The sequence below is a fragment of the Dermacentor andersoni genome, chromosome 1 (assembly GCF_023375885.2).
Source record: "Dermacentor andersoni chromosome 1, qqDerAnde1_hic_scaffold, whole genome shotgun sequence".
NCBI classification, from domain to species: Eukaryota; Metazoa; Arthropoda; class Arachnida; order Ixodida; family Ixodidae; genus Dermacentor; species Dermacentor andersoni.
In genome coordinates this window covers 151,766,031-151,789,037 of record NC_092814.1, presented here as the reverse complement: position 1 = coordinate 151,789,037, position 23,007 = coordinate 151,766,031, and the positions used below count along the sequence as shown (strand labels likewise).

Below are 23,007 nucleotides of genomic sequence, written 5' to 3'. Positions count from 1 at the left end.
CCGTGACTTGTTTTCTGCTCCCATAGCTTCTAGTGCTTCCACGTCGTCGTCATCCATGATAGTGTGGGTGATGGCCCTTCTGTATCCGACGTGGCTAGGGTGTTGATCATCATGACAGAGAAGTGGGGCCTGATGGAGAAACTGGCTTGCAGCCTTGCTGAGTTTGAGGATGCCGTCGTCACTGCAAGGCTGCCACGGCAGCAAGTGAAAATCAGATTTTTTGCTGCCTGCTGGCAAATAAAACTTGTCTGCGTGTGTGTTCAAGTGCGAATAATAAACATAATATTCTTGACCAGTAAGTCTATAGGCACTAATCTGCCATTGTCTGTTAATTAGTACATCACTTAGTGCGTACCTGATCCACGTTCCCCGCCAACTACGTATTAATGAGGTTTTACTGTATAAAACATACTGTATACAGAAATACATGCACAAAACAAAAACAAAATAAGGTAGTGATATGCCGAGTATAAACATCGCATGATTAAAATTTATTGAAAGGCTTTATGTAAAATTCGGTACACTCCTAAAATTTTCAAGTTGCAAATAATTTATCCATAAGGCATATCGTTAGCCTATGAATAACACAGCAATATGTGGAAGTCCAGAGGACTGCAATATACGTGATGCTTTATCAAGGAAAGTATAAGGAATCAAGAATGCATTTGTTTTTCGACAATTCTGTTGTCTGTTGTGTATGAATGTCCAACAAAGCCAATTTAGGGAGAACTAGAAAACATGCAATAGCATGCCAGTGTGGGGTTTGAACCAGCAGCCAGCACCATGAAATGCGAAGTTCAGAAATCATGCATGCCACCTTGACACAGCAACATTGTGGGTGTAGGCTGTGGCTTGCACATTTAGTTTCGAACCTTATGCCCACACATGAGCTTATGCTGTTTTGCGCACTAAGCATACCTTCAAACTTGGTAGTCGTTCACTGCAGGTGCCGCCTGGTCACTTACACCGCCGAACTCCACTTCCTGCACGTGGCTGTCAGTCCATGTGCACGTGATCTCTTGTTTCTATTGTACTCTACTATGGGTACTACAGGCATGATAGCACTGATGGCTTGCTACCGGCTAGACCTAGCCTGCACCACTTCGTCAGGAGTCAGCGGCAAAAGTTGTGGTTTGCAGCAGAGTCAATGAAACTCTCCACTCCTCGCAGTGACCATATGTCACTCGGCAACATGGTGGAATCCACGTTAGGCAAGGCGAGGAATCAGCTTGACAACAAAAGTGAGAGCATGGACAACAGCCTGAATTGTTGCCAACTGCCATGTTTGCAACATTGTGCTCGCCGATCAGTCCGAAAAATTTTGTGGTATACTGAGCGGCACTTGAAAGTTGGTTGGGAACAATAAAAAAACTCACTGGTATGGTGAACAGCTTAATACATCCATGTACTTAAAAAATGCAGTTGTACATGCTTTATAGCATATCGTTTTTACTCTGCTATATGAGTAGCACAATATGAATTTGTAGTCGCAATTAGTTGCAACTGCTGTGATATGTTTGGCATCCCTTTCACTGCCCCTGGACCTTACATTCTTCATAGCATCACATTAGGGTTCTTGGACACATTCATGGTTTGGAACCACTAGGTTAAGGTGCCTTTGGTATGACTGCAGGCCTTGCAACATGAGGAGGACTACCAGGGAGCTTTGGAGCAACTGGAGCGTGCCTGCTCCTTGGAGCCCCATTGGACTGAGCCTCGGGATAAAGCCCAGAACCTGATGGCACACTTGGAACGACTGGCCAATGCCATTTCACATAAGGTGTAGTCTGCTACAATATCTGTCACATTATTGGTAACAATTGTGGGCTGACCTTCACCTCTCACGCATCCCCTGATATGTTGTTTTCCCCGCATGTCTCGCGTCTCCTGTAATCTGGCTTCTCCGCATAGCTTAGTGCCGGCAGTGGTCGGTCTGGTTGCAGCGCATTACGAGAGATGGCGCGAGTGTGGCACTGCTAGCACCACCTAACGGTGGTGTTGGTCACACGCGACAGAGAGTAGGCTCTTCCTCTTTGGCTCCGAGTCGGCAAGCGGCACGGATGTTCCGCGCATATGCCGATCCATGTTTCTGCTAGACCTACACCGGAATGGACGAACGAATGTGCCACCGTTCGCGTGACCCTAAACACGAACGACCAGGCGTTACGTGTCCAGCATGGGGCGAACATATTCACGCGCTATCTGGTCGTGGCGAGCTGGACTTCCTCGACTTGTCGCGCGCCCATCGGCATGTTTTGTGGATAGCAGCTCGGCTAGCAGGCATTTGTCTATGAAAGGTGCAATAAATGCCCTTGTGATTGTTTGCACTACTGTGTCGTCGTTCCTTTGACACAAGAACATGGGTGAGAACTCCACAGACATGGTGCTAATTCTACACTTCCCATTGTTTGCCATTTTGAGATTTGTCCTAAAAGAGCATTTCTTTCACTCAGCTTATCACTGTAGTCATTGCCAGCTATGTGTAACTAAGTGCTCTGACAGCAAGCAGGTACGCTTTAGTACAGGACTTTAGAAAAGAAACACTCAAAGAAGCCATAGCACTGGCTTCTTTGTGTGCAAGGTATATGCATAATTGTTATCCCAGTCACTGATTATGTAGTAGCTTGCTAGTGGTCAATTTGTTTCAAGGACATTGGCAAGACCACAGGCATTCTCCAGTATGAGACATCTGTGTGTATGGTGTGATGACAACAATCCAGGAAATACTGTTGCCCTGCTTTTTGTCCAAAGAGCTTACTGCACTTCTGTGCATGTGGAGTTTTATTGTGCCAAAAAACTGACTTGGAGGTCTTGTGAAGGGGGCTACGCTTGATAGTGTATGTGTATTTCAGCGATATCTGAATCTGGTAACTTTCTCTTGCAGGGTCACCTTAAGCCACGCAAGATCAAGGCTTTGCTAAGGGACCTAAAGGTGCAGCCGTTAGCAGGTCTTGAACCAGCCAAGTTACAAGATCTGTGTCCTGGGAAGAACGCTGGCCGCCTGCTCACTGTAAAAGTGGCCTGCAGTGTCCTCTCCCAGGAGCGCTTTCCATTGTAAGGTTTTGCACAGACTGCTCGTGGTGACAAGTTGTGTACTTCTTTACTATGATCTTACATGTTTTTTGTTTGTTTGGCTTCTAATGACTGTACAGTCATTGGGGAAAAAGTTGCACAGGTGAATAGTAGTAAGAGCAGCAATATCGCTAGACATGACACTGCATTTCATAAACATTCCACTATCGAGAGTGGTGGGCCATTCCCAGTCTACAGTCAGAGAGCAGTTCAGCAGACACTTATTACTTCACCTCCCTCTCAGAATCCACCCACTCCTCACACCATAAGTTGCTTGCAAGCAGTAACAATCTATCAAATCACCCTTATGACTGGAGAGTGGCAGCTTTCCAAAACTCGGGCTATGAGTGCTTTTGTGCCTGGCAGTGCTGTACGTTGAACATTGCCACTTTGGTCACTGGTCATTTGTGCCTATCTTTCTTTTCCTTATCACTGTACATGCTGCAGCAGGCTAGGAGTTATGATGTTCCTCGGCTGGAGCAGAAGGTCACAGGATTAGACCTTGCTGCAGCAGCTGCATTCTGATGTTTGTTATCAGCAAGAACGTAAAATGTAGTACAGTACTGCTAAAGTTTTGTTGTAAGGTAACCTTTCTTGTGCTGTGGACAAGTCTCACCCCTGTATTCTTAAATGATTCTTCGCTCAAAGCTTTTCGTCCACTTGACCGAGTGGAACACAGTACTGCCCCTTGGCTGAAAGACACGCTACTCTTCTCAATGATTTGGTGTCTACTTTTCTCAAGAATTGAGTAGATAAGTGGATTAGTAACCAGCGTCAGAGCGCAGTCACTGAGCCTACGGAATGGCTGGTCTTAGATTGCTGATGAGTAGCATTGAATGTTGCCGATCCATCCAGGTAGAACCAGGCCAAGCCTGCTTCAGCGGTGGTTCAGGGAGCTGCTGCTAGTGCGGTGAAGAAAACATGTTTGACAGAGTGAACCTGCATTGCAAACCAAAGCGGATTGGTGACTTGCGTCAGAGCACAGCTACCGAGCCCACAGAACAGCACTGGTCGAGCTGCGTTGTTTATAGCTGGCTCACATGCTGCTGTCGTTGTTGATAGGGTCTTCCAAAATTAATCAAAGACTGGGTGCTTCATGTGCAGATCGGCTGGTCTTGCATCGCTGGAGAGTGCAGCGTTGAATGTTGTCTTTCCATCCAGGTATAACCAGGTTGGGTGGGCTTCAGTGATTGGTCAGGAAGCTGTTGTTAGTAGGTTCCGGGACTGAGTGAGCCTACATTGTAAACAAAAGTGGACTAGTGGTCTGCATCAGAGCACAGCCACTGAGCCCATCATAAAACCAATGTATAACAGTGACCGAAACTTGAGATGCCTTATCTTGCCCTGGTCAATTTTTTGGATCTCACAAACATGATAACTCTAAACATAGTCCCCGCCACAGAGTCTTGCTGATGGTTGCACACACCCTCACTTTCTTTGGGGAGGCAATTTTTCAGCTTTATGAATGCCATTTGATTGCTGTAAAGACGCCTTCCGCAACTTGGCACTAAACTATAACTCAGGCCTTTCAACGCCCCCGAAGCAGCATTGGTCAGGCCTAATGGCCTACACAATGTGACCACTGATCACCACTATGTGAATGTGGCCTTGACAAAAATTTTATGCTTGCCAGCATGGTGGTGAGTGGGAAGTTGTTGCAGGATGCTTGTCTTGAATATGATAGTAAAATGTAGTCAACATCAGTGATCGAGCTTGGGGTCATGGGCAGAGGCTTGACTGACAGCCCTACAAGCAGCTGATGGCTTTGTTGATGATCGGCTGGCAGCTATTGTGAGTACCTTCCAAGTTTGCCTGTGTGCTTACTGGACACAATGTAGCCTAATATGCCCCTGTTGTACAGTCATGGTCACGTGTGACATATGCACTCGCGACTTTCAGGGCACCACAATGATATCTGATGTAGGGTCGCGCAGTGGGCAAACGTGAAATGCCTACCGTGACCGTGTTGATGGAGTTTCAAGGATTACTTCACTGAATTACAACACGGAGAAAAAAATTTGTCAATGAATTTTTCATGCTGGTAATGTTTTAAAGAATAACGAAATTGATTTTGTCATTGAAATATGGTTTTTCTGACTGCTTGAATTAGTTTTTCGAGCCCTCTCCATGACCCCGAAAATTGATCGTGTATATTCTTTAACTACAACATTTTCGCCTTGGCCATCTGAATGGCTAACATGTGGAGCATAAAGTGATGCTCTACCGAAGAACCTGCTATATCTCACCTGTTTCTGCTTGGAAATTGTATGCTACAGAAGCTGATATTCTAACTGTAACCTAAAATTACATTGATGTAATTTGGGCATCAGTTGACGGTAACAGATACATGATGAAACAAGTGATGAATCTTGTTACATCATGAACGTGGCTTAACTGAAATTTAGCAATCTTGAACTGTAGAAACTAGTGAATATTATCTTTCCATATTGCTTAAAAAGTGAAGTTGTGGTTCGAGGTGGGTATGCATGTAGACTCTTTCTTCAAAAATAGCAAAAAGTGAAAAACAATTGCACAAACACTTATTAGGTCCTAAAAGTTTATTTTGCTTTCTTTCAGCACTATGTGTGCTTTGGATGAAGATGCTTCCTGTCTTGCTGTGAATGTCTACAATATGGCTGATGGACGGGGATTTGTTGTTGGAGACTCTGTCGCAATTCCTGAGCCAAATTTTCATCATATTCGAGTTAATCACAAAGGCCTTGTGAGTATTTTTTGCTTGTTTGCAAAATCTTGTGTATGAGTTGGACATAAGGCATTATGTGCCTTTTATATTTAAGGTCTTTCATACATACATCTCCTTCATCCTATGATATGTGCATGATCCTATATGTGTATGATTGGCGATGCTGATGAGACTTTTCCATGACAGCAGCAGTTGCCGACTCATCTGCAACATGTTAGGTCGGAATTCTTTGCACTAGCTCCACCATTGAGGACAGCCATGCTTGTAAAAACAAAACCTACACTCAGTGTAAAAAATATGTTTGTTTTGAGGTATGCTTTCAGTAGTCATGATATTTAATGATTAGAAAAGCACTGAGAATAGCTGCAGTTTATTGTGCAAGTAATGCCTGTCTCTTGAAGTAATCCAGCTTTCAGAATTGTGCTATCTGCCACGGGAGAGCTTCAATAAAGGTGTTTTCAATAAAACAAGTCACCTGGCATATAAAATTTGTGAAAACATTTTATCTTGGAAGCACAGGTGTCTGAAAGAGGCTGCATGAGAGTAGCTAAAATAAATGTGCATTACTTCGGTGTAAAAATATAAGTAAGCAGATTTTTTTTTTTTTTTATGTAGGTCAGTGAATATCTGCTGCATAGCAGTGGCTCATACTTTTCTCAGTGTGCCCTTTATTTCTACAGCAATTGCATGTTTGACTTGAAGTGATGTAGGAAATGTGCTTTGTGCCAAATGCATACTGCTGCAGCGTTGTGGCATAGCACACATGTTCTTTCACATTGCTATTATAATCATTCCCGTCCAAAGCAGCAAGGTCATGATGTAACCAAAGAGACCTCTGTGGTTTCTGTCTATCCATGGTAGAAAAATAGTGGTGAAACACTGACAGATGGAAAAAACACAGGATGGGTGCCGACTGCCAATTGCTTTATTGTGCATACACAAATGTGTAGCTTGGGAAGGGGGAAGCAGTGGGGTGGGGTGGTTTCAAATTCCAGTCACGCATGGGCCTGATAGGTAAAAACTAACAAACATAATGATTAGTCAAGTAGATATCTGTACTCCTTGTCAGTGAGGAGGATTGAAGGGGAGCTGATGCAAATCAGGCCTTTGGGCATCATTGTGAAGGTTTCAAAAATTTCATGTGCTTGATTGTTTCGGTATCAGCACAGAACCTTTGTGTCTTGAAGTACCGGCTTGCACCCGCAATTGGCACAGTGGATGGCGAGATTGCTCCCATTCTTGTTTTTGATGCGGTACGCGTGTTCTCGCAACCGGTCGTTAGGCACTATCCGGCCAACGAGCTCGCCTCCAGACCCTTTCAAGTTTCTGTCTATGTTTGCCTGTCTTGCTTTGACTGAAACCTTGGTCCCTATTTCTTAGGTCTCTCAATGTAATACTGGGTGTGCTAGGTATTCAAGAACATAATCATGACTTCAGATATTTCAGGCAAGATTAGATATATTTATTCCCACTTTTCCACATTGATTCTTTTATCGTTGTTTCCTAACACTGCTCAATAAAACCATGTTCAGCCTCAATAATTGACTGAATTTGGCTTTGATAATGGCTGTATACTCGGGTCAAATAGTACTTGTTGATGTTGGCTAATGCTTCCACAAAGCAGTCTTTGGTGAATCGGTAGCATCATCTGGCTGTTTTTACTCTTTTTCTACTACCCCATTCACACGGTGCACTTGCGATCGCAATCGAGCACGATCGGGATCGAATTTCTTTATCGCCATTGGCTTCTTTGCACAGGCTGCAAAGATAACCAATCACGGTTGTAAAATTTTATCCTATTCAAGTTCGATTGCAATTGAAAGTGCTCTGTGTGACTGGGTTATTAGTGAGGCCCCCTTATATACATCTGCATAGTAGGTCTAAATATTGGAAACTAGGATGCCAAATTGAGGGTGACGTGGCAGCAGAAGTTCACAGCCAGCCAACGTTTGGTCGCACAGGTGCTGTAGGAAGAAGCCATATTCATTACAATTGAACCTCATTATAACGTAGTTGAGGAGAGCCCAAATAATTTGTTATATCTAGGTGTGTGCAAATATTTGGTTGGATACGAATATTCGAATCAAATTTAATATATTTCTTGCTGTGCTGGAGCAAAAGTTCTTAGCATTTATTTCTATCTAATCTAAGAATGTTGGGGTGATATTGTGCTAAATATTGCGATGATTTCGTTCTGCTAGCAAAATTTTGCTTGTAAAGCACACTTAACCATTAAATGTCTAAACTTTGCAGGAAAGTCAGCATCTCAGTAGCAAGGGGCACGGGTTTGTGGACAGCAAGGGTGCACTTTTATTTCTCTATTTTTTTTTAGCGCCACCCCCAATTCGTAGCTTATTGCTTGACAGCAAGTTCGAAGAGCGACGTCTGGCATGGGATCAAATGCCTCCGATTTTACGGGCATTTGATGCGGTATAATAAAGCACAGGCTCGCGAGGACAGCTTGTGGCGATTACTAAAATTTCCAAGTTAACATGAGCCAAATACACAATGTTTTAGTATAACGGCTTACAAGTCAAGCAACCTAGCAATGTAATTGCAATGTTCCAAAATAACAAATTAACCCAACATGTTAATAAATGCATGTGCATATTATTGTGCAATATTCGAAGCTAAGTATTCGTGTTTGATTTGTATTCAAAAATTTTGATATTCGCACACTCCTAGTTATATCTGCTAAACTTCGTTACATCCATTATTGCCATTTACTACAATATATGCCCAATGGGGGGCACAGTTGTAAACATGGTAATAAGAAGACTGCTTTTCGACCCGTGGAACAGCTACGAGGCCATGCATGTAATGAAATTTGAGTAAAACAACAAAAGAATCTGGCACATTCAAGACACAACTTGTTAGCACTTGTGACAGCCTTTTAGACAGGCGTCCTCTGTACCAATGTGATGGTCTTGCTTCCACTTTCGACTTGGCTCATCACAGTGGAGCAGCACATGGCTCACAACAGAGTGCTCTGTTGTGTGATTAAGGAGAAAAGTGTACTTTGCTGCTTGTCTTGGCTCGACTGGCTCGTGGCCTTCGAGATTGCGCCAGTGCCAATGCGATCTCAGAGGCTACACCCAGCTTCCAGCCCACGCGGCGAGCTGCCAGGAGGGAGAAGTGAATGCACTAATCTTTTGCACCATCGTGTGTAGCCGCACAGGCAGGCGGGCAGGCACAGCCTGGGGGTGCCTGCCCGCCTGATCAGACTGATCAAATGCAATAATTAAGTATGAGGCAGCTTCTGCATGATCCCTTGCCTGGCAACCATTATTATTATTATTACTACTACTACTACTACTACTACTACTACTACTACTACTACTACTACTACTACTACTACTACTACTACTACTACAAGGGTGAATCGGAAAGTGCTTGCCCCCTCTTTTGTTTAGCCAAATTACGGCTGTAAATGTGAAGTCAACACATCCATTCTCTGCGGTGGGCCTTTTTTGGACCGGCCCGGCCTTATCTGCCAGCAGCTCCGCGGCACGGCGCTGCTGTCAATTGTTGAAGATGGCAGTTGCACTTCACACATCCACAGCGTATGAGCAACAAAGTGTGTTTTGTTTTTTGTGGAGCAAGGGACAAACGCCAATCGAAATCGACAGGGAAACGCTGCCTACATATGGGGAAAGGTGTCTCGCTTTGAGAAGTGTGAGTTGGAGGTGTTGCGAGTTTACAAAAGGCCGTGAAGACTTGCATGGCAATGAGCGTTCGAGGATGCCACGTGCTTCGCTGGCTGACCACAGGGGCATCTCAAATTTAGTGCTGCGATATGGGGGCGAAATGCGAAAACACCTGTGTACTTAGATTTAGGTGCATGTTAAAGAACCCCAGGTGGTCGAAATTTCCGGAGTCCTCCACTATGGCGTGCCTCATAATCAGAAAGTGGTTTTGGTACGTAAAACCCCATAATTTTTTTTTAATTTAGTGCTGCGATAGGACAAATTTCTGAACCAGCGTGGGGACTGTGTGGGAAAAGAGTGTAAGGTGCATAGAATAGTACGAATATTTGTAATTAGCTGTGTGTACCTTATCTTGACTAATAATAAATAGGGGAAAAGACCCTGATTTGCTCTCGTATTATTATTATTATTATTATTATTATTATTATTATTATTATTATTATTATTATTATTATTATTATTGAAAGCAAGGAGCAGGCTGGCAACTGCCACTGGGAGGGGCACAATGCCTGTCTACTCTTCAGAAAGGAGGAGACAGAAACATAGAAATGGAAGATAGGAAAAAGGGGAGGAAAGAGGAAAGAAAGAATAAGATGACAAATCTCAAAGAATAAAGCAGAAGACGCAGTGCAAGTCACGCGCAGTGGGGCCAATCACTGCAGGTCACACTACTAAAGAATGTTAAAATAGAAGAAATAGTGTCTGAGGTCTTGTCATTTGAAAACAGAAAGATGCTACAAATGTGAACCTCAGTTAGCTACTTTGAGAAAAGTAAGGAGAGCACGATGAGCTTGATCACGTCGAGACACACAACCACTGGGGTACAAACATTTATAGAGTGTCATACATCGCAGGCCAAGGAGGGGATAGTTCCTCACTAGCGTCACAACTATGGCTTCAAAAGCGTAAGGAATGCAGTAAAAAACAAACCAGGTGCCTGTTGCAATGAGTAAAAACAAATGCTCCCTGCATAACAGGAACTTACCCCTTGTAACATTTGAGAAGTTACTGCTTTCCTGCATAGCATGGGCACCACTATGGCTGGTATCGATGGTATCTGGTATCGATGGGCACCACTATGGCTGGTATCGATGCCAACAAATCTTCATAACTTTTTTTGCGTGATCTGACTAACAAAAGTTGGGAAATAGGAACCAGGTACATATTTTGTATATTTCAGGTTTTTTTACTCTCAGTACTTATACTAAAAATAGCAAATTGTTACTTTCCTTCGCCTTCCTTAAGGTACTTCTTTGAAGTTTCACATAAGAATTCTCAAAAATTCTCTGAGCAATTATAACTTTACTACATCCATTCAAAGTACAGGCTACAATTTCAGCTATCACAGTATACATTGCAACTACTACATCTTGAAATAAAAGGTTAAAACATAAAACGCTAAAAATGAGAACCTTTCTAGTGGTGAAAAAATAGTTAATAGGTCACTTCTTTTGCAAGCCATTGAATGCTTGGTTTTAGACGAGCAATAAACTTCCTGCTGCTGATGCTGTGTTTCTGTCATGCCCAAATCGACAAGCTGTACAAGCTGGTGATGACGGTGGACATGATCAAATGCCTCCATTTGTTCTTACAGGAGCTCACCTTCCCAAGCATACGTGTTGACTCCCCATTGGCCCTTATTGTCAATGGGAAAGCCTTGGGCAGTGAGAGCAGAGCACCTCTTCGGCTCCAAGTGGTCATCAAGAAAGACTAGTGCCATGTGTTCTTGCACCATTGCCTAGCTGCAGTGTTGAGAGGAACAAACACTAGCCAGCCGGCTGGCCGGTTGGCAGCTGCTTCAAGCACTGATAGTTACTTTAGCAAGTGCAGTACAATGGTAGGAATGTTGCCATAGGACTGCGTGCAGAGTTGTTCACTATTGGTATATATTATGGCCATATGTGTTTTATGCTGATGAAGTTTTAAGAGGGAGCTTTGGCTTGGGGCCAACTTCTATTCCCCTATTTGTAAGATTTAAATTGTTGCATTTGAGGGAGTAAGTTATGTTCTAGCAACTGTAGCAAGCGGAATATTTATTTAGGACCTGATATTTCTTTACAAATATTGCTGAAAAATCAGTAAGTAATAATATAGTCGAACCCTCTTATAACAATATTCAAGTGCCCCAAGAATTCCAGTTTTATAACCGATAATTGTTATAACTAGGTTGCATGAAAAAATCAAAATAGGGGGATGGCAGAGCTGATGTGAGAAAACTATAATGGTGGGGAGGCCAGAGCCCCTCCCCACCACCTTCTTCCATCCGGCTGCCGATTGTGTTCACTCGTTTAACTGCTTCCTGGGTGCTCCGTTTGCATGTATCAAGTCGCAGGTATCAGCGTTAAAAGAATGGCACTGCTATAACAACTGCAAAGAGGGGTCACAGGCTCAAATCGATATGCAAGCTCCGCCGAGTCATCGCTTTAGTGGCCCCAAAAGGGGCCTTTTAATATATGTGCGGAGGTTGCCGCGGCAGCCTGTCAGCTTGAGAAATCCAGAAGAAACGCTGAGGTGAGATCACCACAAGCATCTCGCCACGTACTTCTCACTGGCTTGCACGCGGAAAACCCCGTGTCCATCAACTTTGCATGCTTTACGCAAAGCTTGCCGACATCCTTCTCCAAGGCATCCATGTGCCCCACATAAATGCAGGGGAAGGTTCCTCGCGAGAACGATGCCCCGGAGCCACTGAATCATCTGGCGGGCCTCCTGTGAGGATAATGCTGAGGCAGCCTGCCCTACTGTCTCATCGCTGCCGTCATTGCTGTCGCTATCCGATGCAAGCACGTTCGTGCTGATCGCCTCATCGGTTAGAAGCACTTAGTTTCCAAATCTATAGCCATGCACTTTCCTTTCACTGGCAACGTAGTGCATTGCTGATGGTCAGCGGGAGCGTCAGCCATCTTCCGTTTCGGCTGAGAGTCAAACATGGCTGAAAAACCTCGTGGCCAGGAACAATTTCGACGCAAACAACAAAGATAAACGCAAGCAATTAAGCTGTTTGCAGAACTGCACTGAATGAGGGCAGTGCAGTTGGCACGGTCCATTCGTGTTTTGGAGGGTGGTGCAGCGCAGAGCTATGGGCGCAGCCCATTCATGTTCGGAGGGGCGGAAGGGTGACGGAAGAGAGGCGTGCGGAGAAGGCTGGAAAATGAGCGTGCGGCGGCTGTTGGGTCAGCAGGCCATCATGCCGTGGCTCAAATTTCTCTTTTTTTTTTTTTATTTTCAAGGATTTCACATTACTCTACCTTTCGGCACGGGCACCCAGCAGCCACACCTCATTATTACAACCGATAATGCGGCATCAGGGCATTGTAAGCAGGTTGTTTACCATAGAAAACATACAAAAGTTGACGGTGCAGCAGCTTTTCATTGTTAAAACCGGTATTGTTGGAAGTGGGCTCGACTGTATATTGAATCACAAAAAAAAAAAAAAGGTATTGAGAATCTGCAAGCTGCATTTGTTACAGAATCTAAAGTGAACAAATTATCAGTATAAATTTACAGGTTACATGAAATCATTACAATCCTTACGAGGTATTTATAACAACATAGTGCTCACTAAACAATCAGTTATCTCGGGTTGCCTACAGTTTGCACTTCCCTCAAATTACCTCCAAAATAGGGTGTGCGCGACTTCACTCAGCAACACCACGTGCAGCCATAGCCAAACTAGAAGAGAAGTGCATTAACCTGCCCCTCCCCGCTCTCCTCCCTCCCCAACACACGCACATTTCCCCACTCCCCCTCCTACGCGTAAGAACAAGCCGCCATGCTTTTCAGTTCACCCTCGCACACTTCCCTTGCACCTACAACATACGGCAGGCGGCCACGATCTTAATGCACTTAAGACTTTATATGGAAGATCACGGTGACTGAAGGAATTTGCCTGGAGTGTTCATATAATTGCTTTTGCAATAAAAGACAGCGAACTTGTGCGACGTTGCAGTATCACGACCTGATTTTCAGCAAGGCAGTTTCTTTTGAGCAGTTGCAAGTAGAATGTAGTTGTCTGTAATTAAATGACATACTTGTAATGCTGCCCATATATGACTCACCCATTTGAAACCTTGCCCACATTTAACACTTTCAAACACTTGCCTAAGGTATTTTTCATAAGGGCAGTAATTCATCCACACACATGACCACATCAGCCATAATGTTCCCCCCATTTTTGCTAAATTTAATCTCTGTGGAGTGTATAGTTCTGCCAGGGCAGCAGGCTGTATTTTCATTTGTAGAACACATAACACTCCAGAGCACTTGCGTACATAATTTATTGCAAAGGCCGCAATTAACCCACACTCTTTGTGTTTTGCCTACACATTGCCCATAGCCTACCCTTATTTTCAACAAATATAAACGAGGTGCCTTGTTCAGTTCACCGAGGAGCATTTAGCAATTTTCACTTAGCTCTGAATTGATGCACAAACTTCAAAATTTGCCTGCACATCATCGATTAGCATGCCCCTCAGTTCTCTAAAATGCAAACTTAGTGAGTCCAGTTCTTTCAGGGCACTATCAAAACAGGCATATAACATCTTTAAGAGCTTTTTGTGGCACTATCGGATTTGCTGAAGTACATCAACTTTCTCCACTTCAGTTGTCTTAATAGCTGGATGTGAGTTACAGAGCTGAAAACTTGGTACTTGAGTTCTTTGATATTGCCACGTGCTATTCTAAGATGATGATGTGAACTGTTGGATTTAGTGGGATGGAGCCGTAAGCGGCCCCTGGCTGATCTGATGGCACCGTGCTTAAGCTGACTTCCATGTTGACCAGTGCGTGCTATACCTTGTAAACACACCATGTAAATAGTTTATCTTACATACTTCCACATAACATTTATTTGGTGGAAGTGCTGGGTTCTTCTTCAGACGATGGAGCTTTGCAGCAGACACCATTTTGAATCTGCCACCATGCTTCCAGGTCTTGACATGTTGCCACCAGCTACACCTGCGACCACCACCAAATTTATCATCCTCTCACAGCCCTACAATCCTGGCACATTTTCCGGGACCAAAACCGTTGACGTGGATGAGTGGCTCAGCATGGTACGAGCGTGTCAGCAAACAGAATGGCTGGGATCCGACTGTCATGCTGGCGAACGTCATATTTTACCTTGGCAGAAGCCCTCGCGTCTGGTTTCAGACCCATGAGGACGATATCACCAGCTTGGACACATTCAAGCAGCAATTCCGCAAGCTTTTCGGCAACGTGTTTGGTTGACAGCTTGCCGCCAAGAAACAACTGGCGGTACATACCCAGATATCAACTGAGCCTTACTTTTCATACATACAGGACGTGCTGGCCTTGTGTCTACTAGCTGACCAGAAGATGTCCGAGGCTGACAAGATCGCCCACATTTTGAAGGGTATCGCAGACGACACGTTCAATCTGCTCATCTTCACCAACGTGACCACCGTTGACAGTGTAATCAGATTGCCGTCGTCTAGAGCAAGCGAAATTCTGGCGCATCTCACGTCAGTTTGAATGTCTACCGAATACCGCTGCAACGTCGTCCTGCGAGGCAACTCCTTGTCAGCTATCCTCATCAGATGACGTGACGCGCATCGTCTGTTGATAACTCGAGGCCGCATGTCCAGCTTATAAACCCACTGTATCTGAGACATCAACGCCGGCTGTTTCTTTGATCCAGGCCACTCACAACCTGTGCTCCACAGCTCTTTGTGAGCTTCACGACACCCCAACCACTGGCCACCTTGGTGTTACTCGGACACATGGCCGCATGCGCCGTCGCTTGTACTAGCCTGGCCTAGTCCACTCAGTGCGGTGTTATGTCAGCGCCTATGAGCTCTGTCAATGGCAGAAGAAACAATCTATGCTTCCTGTTCAGTATCTTCAGCCCATTGATGTCCCACCTGAATCCTTTTTTCGTGTCGGTTTGGACCTTCTTGGACCATTTCCTGCGTCTGCTTCAGGCAACAAATGAGTTGCTGTAGCTCCTGATTACGTGATGTGTTACGGAATGACACGAGCGCTGGTGACCAGCTATGCTTCAGGTGTGGCGGACTTTCTCCTCCGTGATGTAATTTTAGTATGCGGTGCCCCGTGTCAATTGCTGACTCACCAAGGCCGTTCCTTACTGTCTAAAGTCATTGATGATATCCTGCGCTGCTGCTCCACGCAGCACAAGATCACCACCTCATACCATCTCCAGACAAACGGGCTCACCGAGCACTTGAATTGGATATTAACCAACATGCTTTCCAGGTACGTGTCATCTGACCACCGTGATTTGAACCTTGCACTGCCATACGTGACGTTCGCATATAATTCCTCAGATCAGCGAGATCAGGTCTAGGCCATCCTGCCAACTGAAGCAGCCGCCAAGACCCAAGGGATCTCGGCCGTCTGCTAGGGGTGGAGGGAGGCTGTGTCCGTCCTTGTGATTGCTGGCATCAATAAAAGCTGACTCCCTTTCTCCTGCCACAATGCTGTTGGATACTCCCCCTTTTACCTTTTGTTCGGATAGGCTTTACCGATGGACGCATTTCTCCCTTGCCTTGCAAATTGGACACATTTCTCCCTTCCCCTGCAGCTTCGACTAGTGAATGTGCATGCGATGCCATTGCATAGGCTGATTATGCACGGCAGATAGCCCGTAGTAGACTTGCCACTTCCCAAGAAGATCAGAAGCGCCTTCACAACCAGTGACACCGCAACGAATGTTTTGCTCCAAGTGCCTTCATGCTACTTTAGGCCCCCTCCCGTCATGTGGGCCTTTCTGAAAAGCTCCTTCCTCACTACAAGGGCCCATACCGTGTCCTTCGACAAGTGACTGGTGTCACGTACGACATTGTGTCCGCCAGTCCTACAACATCTTCTGTTCCATTGTCCACCGATGTCGTCCAGGTTTCGGGACTTAAGCAGTACCACCCTTCTTCTGCTATAGATCCTTAGTGGTGTCGGGCTGGCTGCTGGAGGTCATGCTATGTGTTATTCTAAGATGATGATGTGGACTGTTGGATTTAGTGGGACGTACCCATAAGCAGCCTCTGGCTGATCTGATGATGACGACGTGCCTTGTTGGCTTCCATGTTGGCCAGTGCTTGCTACCCCTTGTAAATACACCATGTAAATAGTTTATCTACTGTGATTCCACGTAACAATATTTCAATTTTCAACAACTTTTGTGAAAAAGTTTACAGCCTAAATAAAGAATATCTGACGATTTCGACACTCCCTAATGCAAAACTTGAGTGCAGCTGTATACATGTTTTCATTTCGCAATATATTGAGGCAAAGAACTTGAGACTGAAGTCACTGCCCCAACTGGCAGGGGGCTTGTGCCGTCGGCGCCTTCACACGGGGTAGGGCAGTATGGGAACACTGGCATGATTAGCGGCATCGGAGCCAGCTGTGGAAGAAGACAATGAAGCATGAGCAGTGGCATGAGCATGAGAGGCAGTATGGGAATGCTGGCATGATAAATTGCATCTGAGCCAGCTGCAGAAGAAGACGACGATGGTGAACGTGCGAGCAGTGGCACTAGCGTGGTTACGCTGAGAGACACTGACACTCAACCAAGGAATGGCTGCCTAAGAGCTGCGCTCTGAATATCTGCTTCTTACAGTCACTAGACTAACTTGCTCTTTTAAATGCAACAAACTTAATCAAATTCGGTGCCATGGTTGCCAAGAAAAACAATTTCTCCATTCCCACGTACTGTTAAACCTCGATATGATGAACTTCAATATAACGAAATTCTCGATATAACGAAGTATTGAACTTCTTATAACTTCTTGTCCATAGAACACCATGTATTTTGAACCTCGATATAACAAAGTGTTTTTATACAGGATTTCAGTACAACAAAATTTATCTGCCGCCGCAAAGGAACACAGAGATAATAAATAGAAACTTCCACGGATGCAGATGGTCAACTAGTTGAATAACGTGCGACTGCTTGTGAACACACCAAATCGTGAGCTGTGCAACTGAGAGCAACTGCCAAAGTGGAGCAGCGCCATGTTCCATGTAAAGTCCAACTATGATAACATCCTATCACGCCCCGCGGGCTGTATGCTTTAGGCTCTTTATGTGCAAGTGAAAGGATCTAAGGGTGAGCCAAGAAGGATGGTGGCTTGATGAACTAAGTCTTCCCATACAGACAAGTGGAAAGGGGGGCCAGCTTATGCTAATGTGATCAAGCATGCACGAGGGCAAGGGGAAGGGAGTGGTGGGCAGGTTGGCGCACGTCTTCCTTTCTAGCACGGCTGTGGCTGCAAGTGGCTGTCAGCATGGCTGAACGCTCATGCAGCCCACGTGCCCTGTTTTAGAAGTCATCCAAGGTCTATCCAAATGGGTCGCGAAGCTTCAGGCGAAAAGCAGTGCAGAACCAACTGTCACCGACATCAACAAGGTTGGTTATGGGAGCAGCAATTGAAGCATGACTGTGTGAGGAGGAAAGAAACATTAAGAAAAACATTTTATGTAAAATGAGGCACTATTAGATTTTTTTTAACAAAAATAAAATTCCTAATAAATGTTGTATGAGTGTTGTGGAAAGAAAAGACAACTCTCTTTATCATTGGCAAGAAATGCCTCCTTTTCTATGCGCACTATAAGAGGGGGGCATTCACGCATCTATAAATTGCATTACAGTGCAGCTCTTGAAACGTGCAGAAAGGCGCGATCGTAAATTTCGCTTACTATACACCCCCCTCGGACGTGTTTTTTCATTGTCAACATTTTGTCTGAATTTCTCTGAGGCGGTGTTCGCAAGATGTTTCATCGTTCAATGTGTTCAGTCAAAAGTAGTGAGTTACGGCTGCAAGATAATTGTTTACTTCAGCTGCCTTCGTGTGGCTGTGCTGGCCGATAGACCTGGCATCTAACAATGCAACCAGCACTCAACACCCAAAGCTTTCTTTGGCCTACGAGGGACTAATGATCTGTTCATGGGTGCAATTTTGACACCTGTACTGGCGATGTTCTGCTGCATTGCTTTCCATGCTGAAAGCTCTAAACGCCCATTGAGTCGAATTGCTGGTCATTTGAAAATACAGCTCCAACATTAGGCCACCAAAACAAATTTCGTGCCTTTTACAACAGAAATGAGGTCACTTCTGTTAATAACTTCGTATTGCCAATGTCATGCTGTGCCATTGTTGGCAAAGCATGAAACCGTATCTTTCATCACTTACTCTAAAATTCAGCTGATTCTTTTTCCATTCAAGTTTGCTTTTTCAGTTGCCTGATTATTTGGAAAATTTTGTGGCTTGTTCCGTGTAAGAAAAATAAATCAGCGACTGTACTTGTGTACATAATAGATCTAATTTCAGTACAACTGAATTTCCGTATAACAAAGCAAATTGCCTATTTTGCTGCATCATTATATCGAGGTTTAACTGTATTTAGATTGGCTTCATCTTAAGCTAAAGCTCCCTCTGAAGAAAATGTGTGAGTGTGCTGATATAGTATGTTAAATATTTTGGAATGAAAGCACAGTGAGAATAGTGAAGCTTTTGTTCTAGCATATAATAGGTGTAAATATTACAGCTGAAGTTTTCATATGTGTTGCTCTTGTTGGCTGGTGGGCAGCAAGAAATTTGTTTTCCTGTATCTACAGCATTGTACTGCTGCCAGTGTTGTGAGGAAAAGGCTGAACTCGCTAAAAAGTTCCGTTTGTTTACATCTAAATGGTACGCAGTGTGTCCCAACTAATTTTAAGCCTTAAAAATGAAGTATTCTGTACTTATGAAATAGTTGGGCTCCTTATGTTGTTTGCACTGGATGTTGCAGATGTAACCCCTCACAATGTGTAGATAGTTGATTTGTGTGAAGTATTTGACGGTTTGAGCAAACAGACTTTCTAACATATTTTTTATTTTTATTCTTGCAAGAAAGGCAGGAAGGTTAGTTGGTGTCAGATGCACCCTGCCGAGTTCTGTGCAAAAGTTAGAAGAGAATCAACAGATGTATGCATGTGTTGTGTGGTACAGGGATTTGCTAAAGGCACAACTCCAGTTGAGTGTTCTTTGAAAAGTCTAATGTGACACCTTTTCTTAGCTTGCACATTTCTTGTGTGGCCAAAGAGCCCCGTGGCTATGAATACATGGCTGGAAAGAGGCAAAACTCCAATTAATTGTTCTTTAAAAAGTGTAATGTGACACCCTCCTTTTTTTTTAACTTGCAGATTTCTTGTTAGGCCAAAGAGTGCCATGGCTATGCATACATGACAGGAAAGTAGCCAGTGTCTGGTGTTCAAGTGCATGTGAAAGGCAGCTGTAAAAATATGCCTTGGTCTCGTGAGTCATGGTTTGGGTTGTTGGCATGGATGACAGAGTGTGGATACTCCCTTTGGAACATGATGCCCAGATAGATCCTGATGGATCTATCTGGGCATTGAATTATGTGGTTTTGTTGTAAGGTTGTTGCAAGTTAATTGAGCCCTTTGAGTAGCATTTGCAACAGCCTTTATTTGCAACACCAGAAATATTTTTAACATGTTCAATAATGAGGTAATCCAAAAACAAGCTACTACCTTGCAAATTAGGGCTCTTATTGTCAGGTACTAGTGTTACGTAACATTTATTCTTAGTATTACTATATCTGTAAGCTTCTCTATAAGATTGTTCACATTGCTAATGGTTTATGACCATGGTTGTTGGCCACAGGGAAGTACACAGGAACCTGCTTTTCATGGTTTTATGGTGGCTAAAGTAGGGTCACTTTAGAAGGGCCACTCTGAAGGTTTCTCAACAAGCTTATTCTTCCAACAATTTGGAAATGAAGCTTGCTTTGGAAAGTCATTGATGTGGATTTTGATGTGCCTAGCAGTACCTTTTTGGTTAAAAGGTTCTTCAGTGGAGCTACTGTAGAGTTGACTGAAGCCATTCACAGTTTTCAGTAGCAGATGGAGAACAGCTCCTTGAGCTTGTAGGGTTTCTGGAATAGCCATGACATCAGTAGTGGAGTATATTGTGCAACTTTGTTTATAATTTTTAACATTGTTATTGGAGTCTGAGATGTTGTTCTTTGAGTGTATACAAGCTTGAACAATTTACTTGTGGTGAGCTAGCACTTTTATTTTATGTTGTTTTATTCTGATGCTGATGGGTAAATAGAGACATTCAAAGATCTCAATGATTTGCTAAGCATACTACAGCTGTGAACTAGTTCTTGGAAATATTGAGCTTCTTTCACACATGGTGGAAGGGAAAATGCAGACTTGTTAAGACTAATTGAGGTTTGTAACAACTGTGGGAATTATTGTTATATCTGTTAGTGTTGCAGCACTTGCCCATTTGGTGCTCAGTAATATGGCAAAAAAGACTAGCTGAGAAGGACTTCATCACAGAGAGATGCTGTTGGGGCTGCAGAAAAAATAAATGGGGCCAAAGCACGATGGGGTGGAGTCTGTAGGCATTTATGGAGTGACTAGCAAGTTTGTCGTTCACTTTCTTGGATGGTTATTGTGGTCACAAAATTCATGGCTAATTTGAAGTGATGGTCATCTGTTAGGCTGACTAGAAACACACTGCAGTCTCCAGGCACTTTTGGATTGAATGACTATCATCGTGGATGGTTTATATGGGCACTCAACTTTGCTAGTGGTCACGTTCAGAATGGCGTCCAAATGTTTTGATACGTCATATTATTTGCTGTTAAGTCTTGAGCTATCTGGTTACTCTAGTGGGGCAAGTTTCTATGTTAAACATGTAGAGCTGATCCCTGTATACATTGGCAAGCAGCATTGTCGCATGGTCACCACTTTGAAAATATTTTTCTGTTGTGCACTTTGAAATGCCAGTGTGTTCTCTTAACCCTTTAACTACCAAGCCCTAGTTGTACCCATCCAAGCTGTTTGTACCAATATCACTAATGAGCCGACTTGTCCAGGCAACAGCTTCTACTGTTTTGCATGTCCAAAATTGTCAACTTAGTTCTCGCAGTGCTTTAGAGTTTTGGTACCCGAACATATTTTTCGAAGCTTTCGATTACTTTCGCTATTGATTACTGTCATTCTTAAGTTCAGGTTATCGCACTCGAGCCTTGCATTTGTGCAGAGTGAAAGTCTATTTTCCAGAGCAGATGTCTTTCATTAATATTTCGGGTGAATACAAGAGGTACAGACACATGCAATACGTTTTTCAAATTTGAATATAATGTGCAAGAATTTGCTGGAATAAAAAAAAAATTGGGGAAATTTCGTACACTTTCTTATGAGAGAAGTTGGGAGTTAAAGGGTTAAGTGCTTCTACACCTCCTTAGGTATTGTCTCTTAGGTGCAAAGCACATTGAATACTGTTTGCAACTGATAAGTAAACACTTTTTCTTTCTGTTAGGCCAGAAAATGTCCTGGCAAATTAAACAGGCAAAGTGTGATGTGCATGTCTTTCTTAAGTTAAAAGCAAAGCTGTTTAGGGAGAAATTTTTTGTTTCATGTGCACTGTGCATAATGGGAACCAAGTGTAGCCTGTTTTTAAATATTTTAGTATACTCATGTAGAATGCAAACCTAGTTTGAGTCTTGCACATGCATAGTGTTGCTGACATTACTCATTCGGTGCCCTAAGCTGTGTGTAGGGGCAGTGCTCTTGCAGAGGTAGGCGTTACGCATTCTTTGTGGAATTGCTACTTTGTTGAAAGATGGTGATAAGCAATCTAATGCTGGGAATGGGCAAGGACAGCAGGAGGGAGGTCATGGTGTGGATGGTTTGAATATTAATTCCTGCGCATAGCAGTTGTCAAAAAGCTTCCAGCACAGAATGCAATTTGTTCACAGAAGCTTTTTTAATAGCATTAGTAAACAATCAAATTATAATAATTAACTTCTTTGGCAGCCAAACAAAGTGCTCGTGCTTGCTCCAACTCCAACTACTCTGTGCTAGTTTATTATTTGATAGATCGCCAAGTTTTCTGAGATCTAGGTCCAAACTATGTGGTGCATCCTTGTAAATAACGTATCTTTGTGGTGAGTATTGTTAAAAACTTTTTTCTCCTTTGTCACTGTTAATGTCTTGTGACCCGATACATTTCATCACCTTGCCTTAAAACAGTTTTCTTTTTCTTGTTCACATTGGTCATACTTGCTGTCAGAACACTTTCAGATGAACTGGTCACAGTGTTGCCTGTGTATTTGCATATTAGTTAGAAACAGTGCACTACACTTTATTTTTCTTATTTTCTTGCTCTTCTTGTTTGGCTGAGAGGTTGCAATTTTCACTTATATCTTGATGAATAAGCAGGCAGTACCTGCAACATCTTGAGTTTTGTACATGAATTGTATGCATACTGTGAAGCATTGTGGGATACTTTGCAACTTATACATTGCTGTTATGTCTGAATGTTTTTGAAATCAGTCTGATCGGACTTGTTCTGTGCCCTAAAAGCTGCACTTCACGAAAACATACTGTACTGTTGCTCTTTGCTAAACTGCTCTACGACTTCTTTTATGGAAGGTGATTTTATGACATATCTTTTCATGACAGCCACATGGGCTTTGACACACAATGTCTTTCTTTATATGTATGTATGTATGTATGTATGTGTATGT

At 43.5% G+C, this 23,007-nt stretch overlaps 1 protein-coding gene across 1 annotated transcript in view; it reads left to right on the top strand.

Moving 5' to 3' along the window:
- Positions 1–22,916, top strand: part of LOC126546210 (tetratricopeptide repeat protein 5-like) — a 33,957-nt gene extending 11,041 nt beyond the window's left edge. The window contains exons 7-10 of the mRNA XM_050194362.2: positions 1,634–1,780; positions 2,885–3,054; positions 5,650–5,794; positions 11,078–22,916. Of these exons, the coding sequence (XP_050050319.1) occupies positions 1,634–1,780; positions 2,885–3,054; positions 5,650–5,794; positions 11,078–11,197 (582 nt within the window). The 3' untranslated portion in view covers positions 11,198–22,916. The remainder of the gene's footprint in view (positions 1–1,633; positions 1,781–2,884; positions 3,055–5,649; positions 5,795–11,077) is intronic.
- Positions 22,917–23,007: the final 91 nt, after the last annotated feature.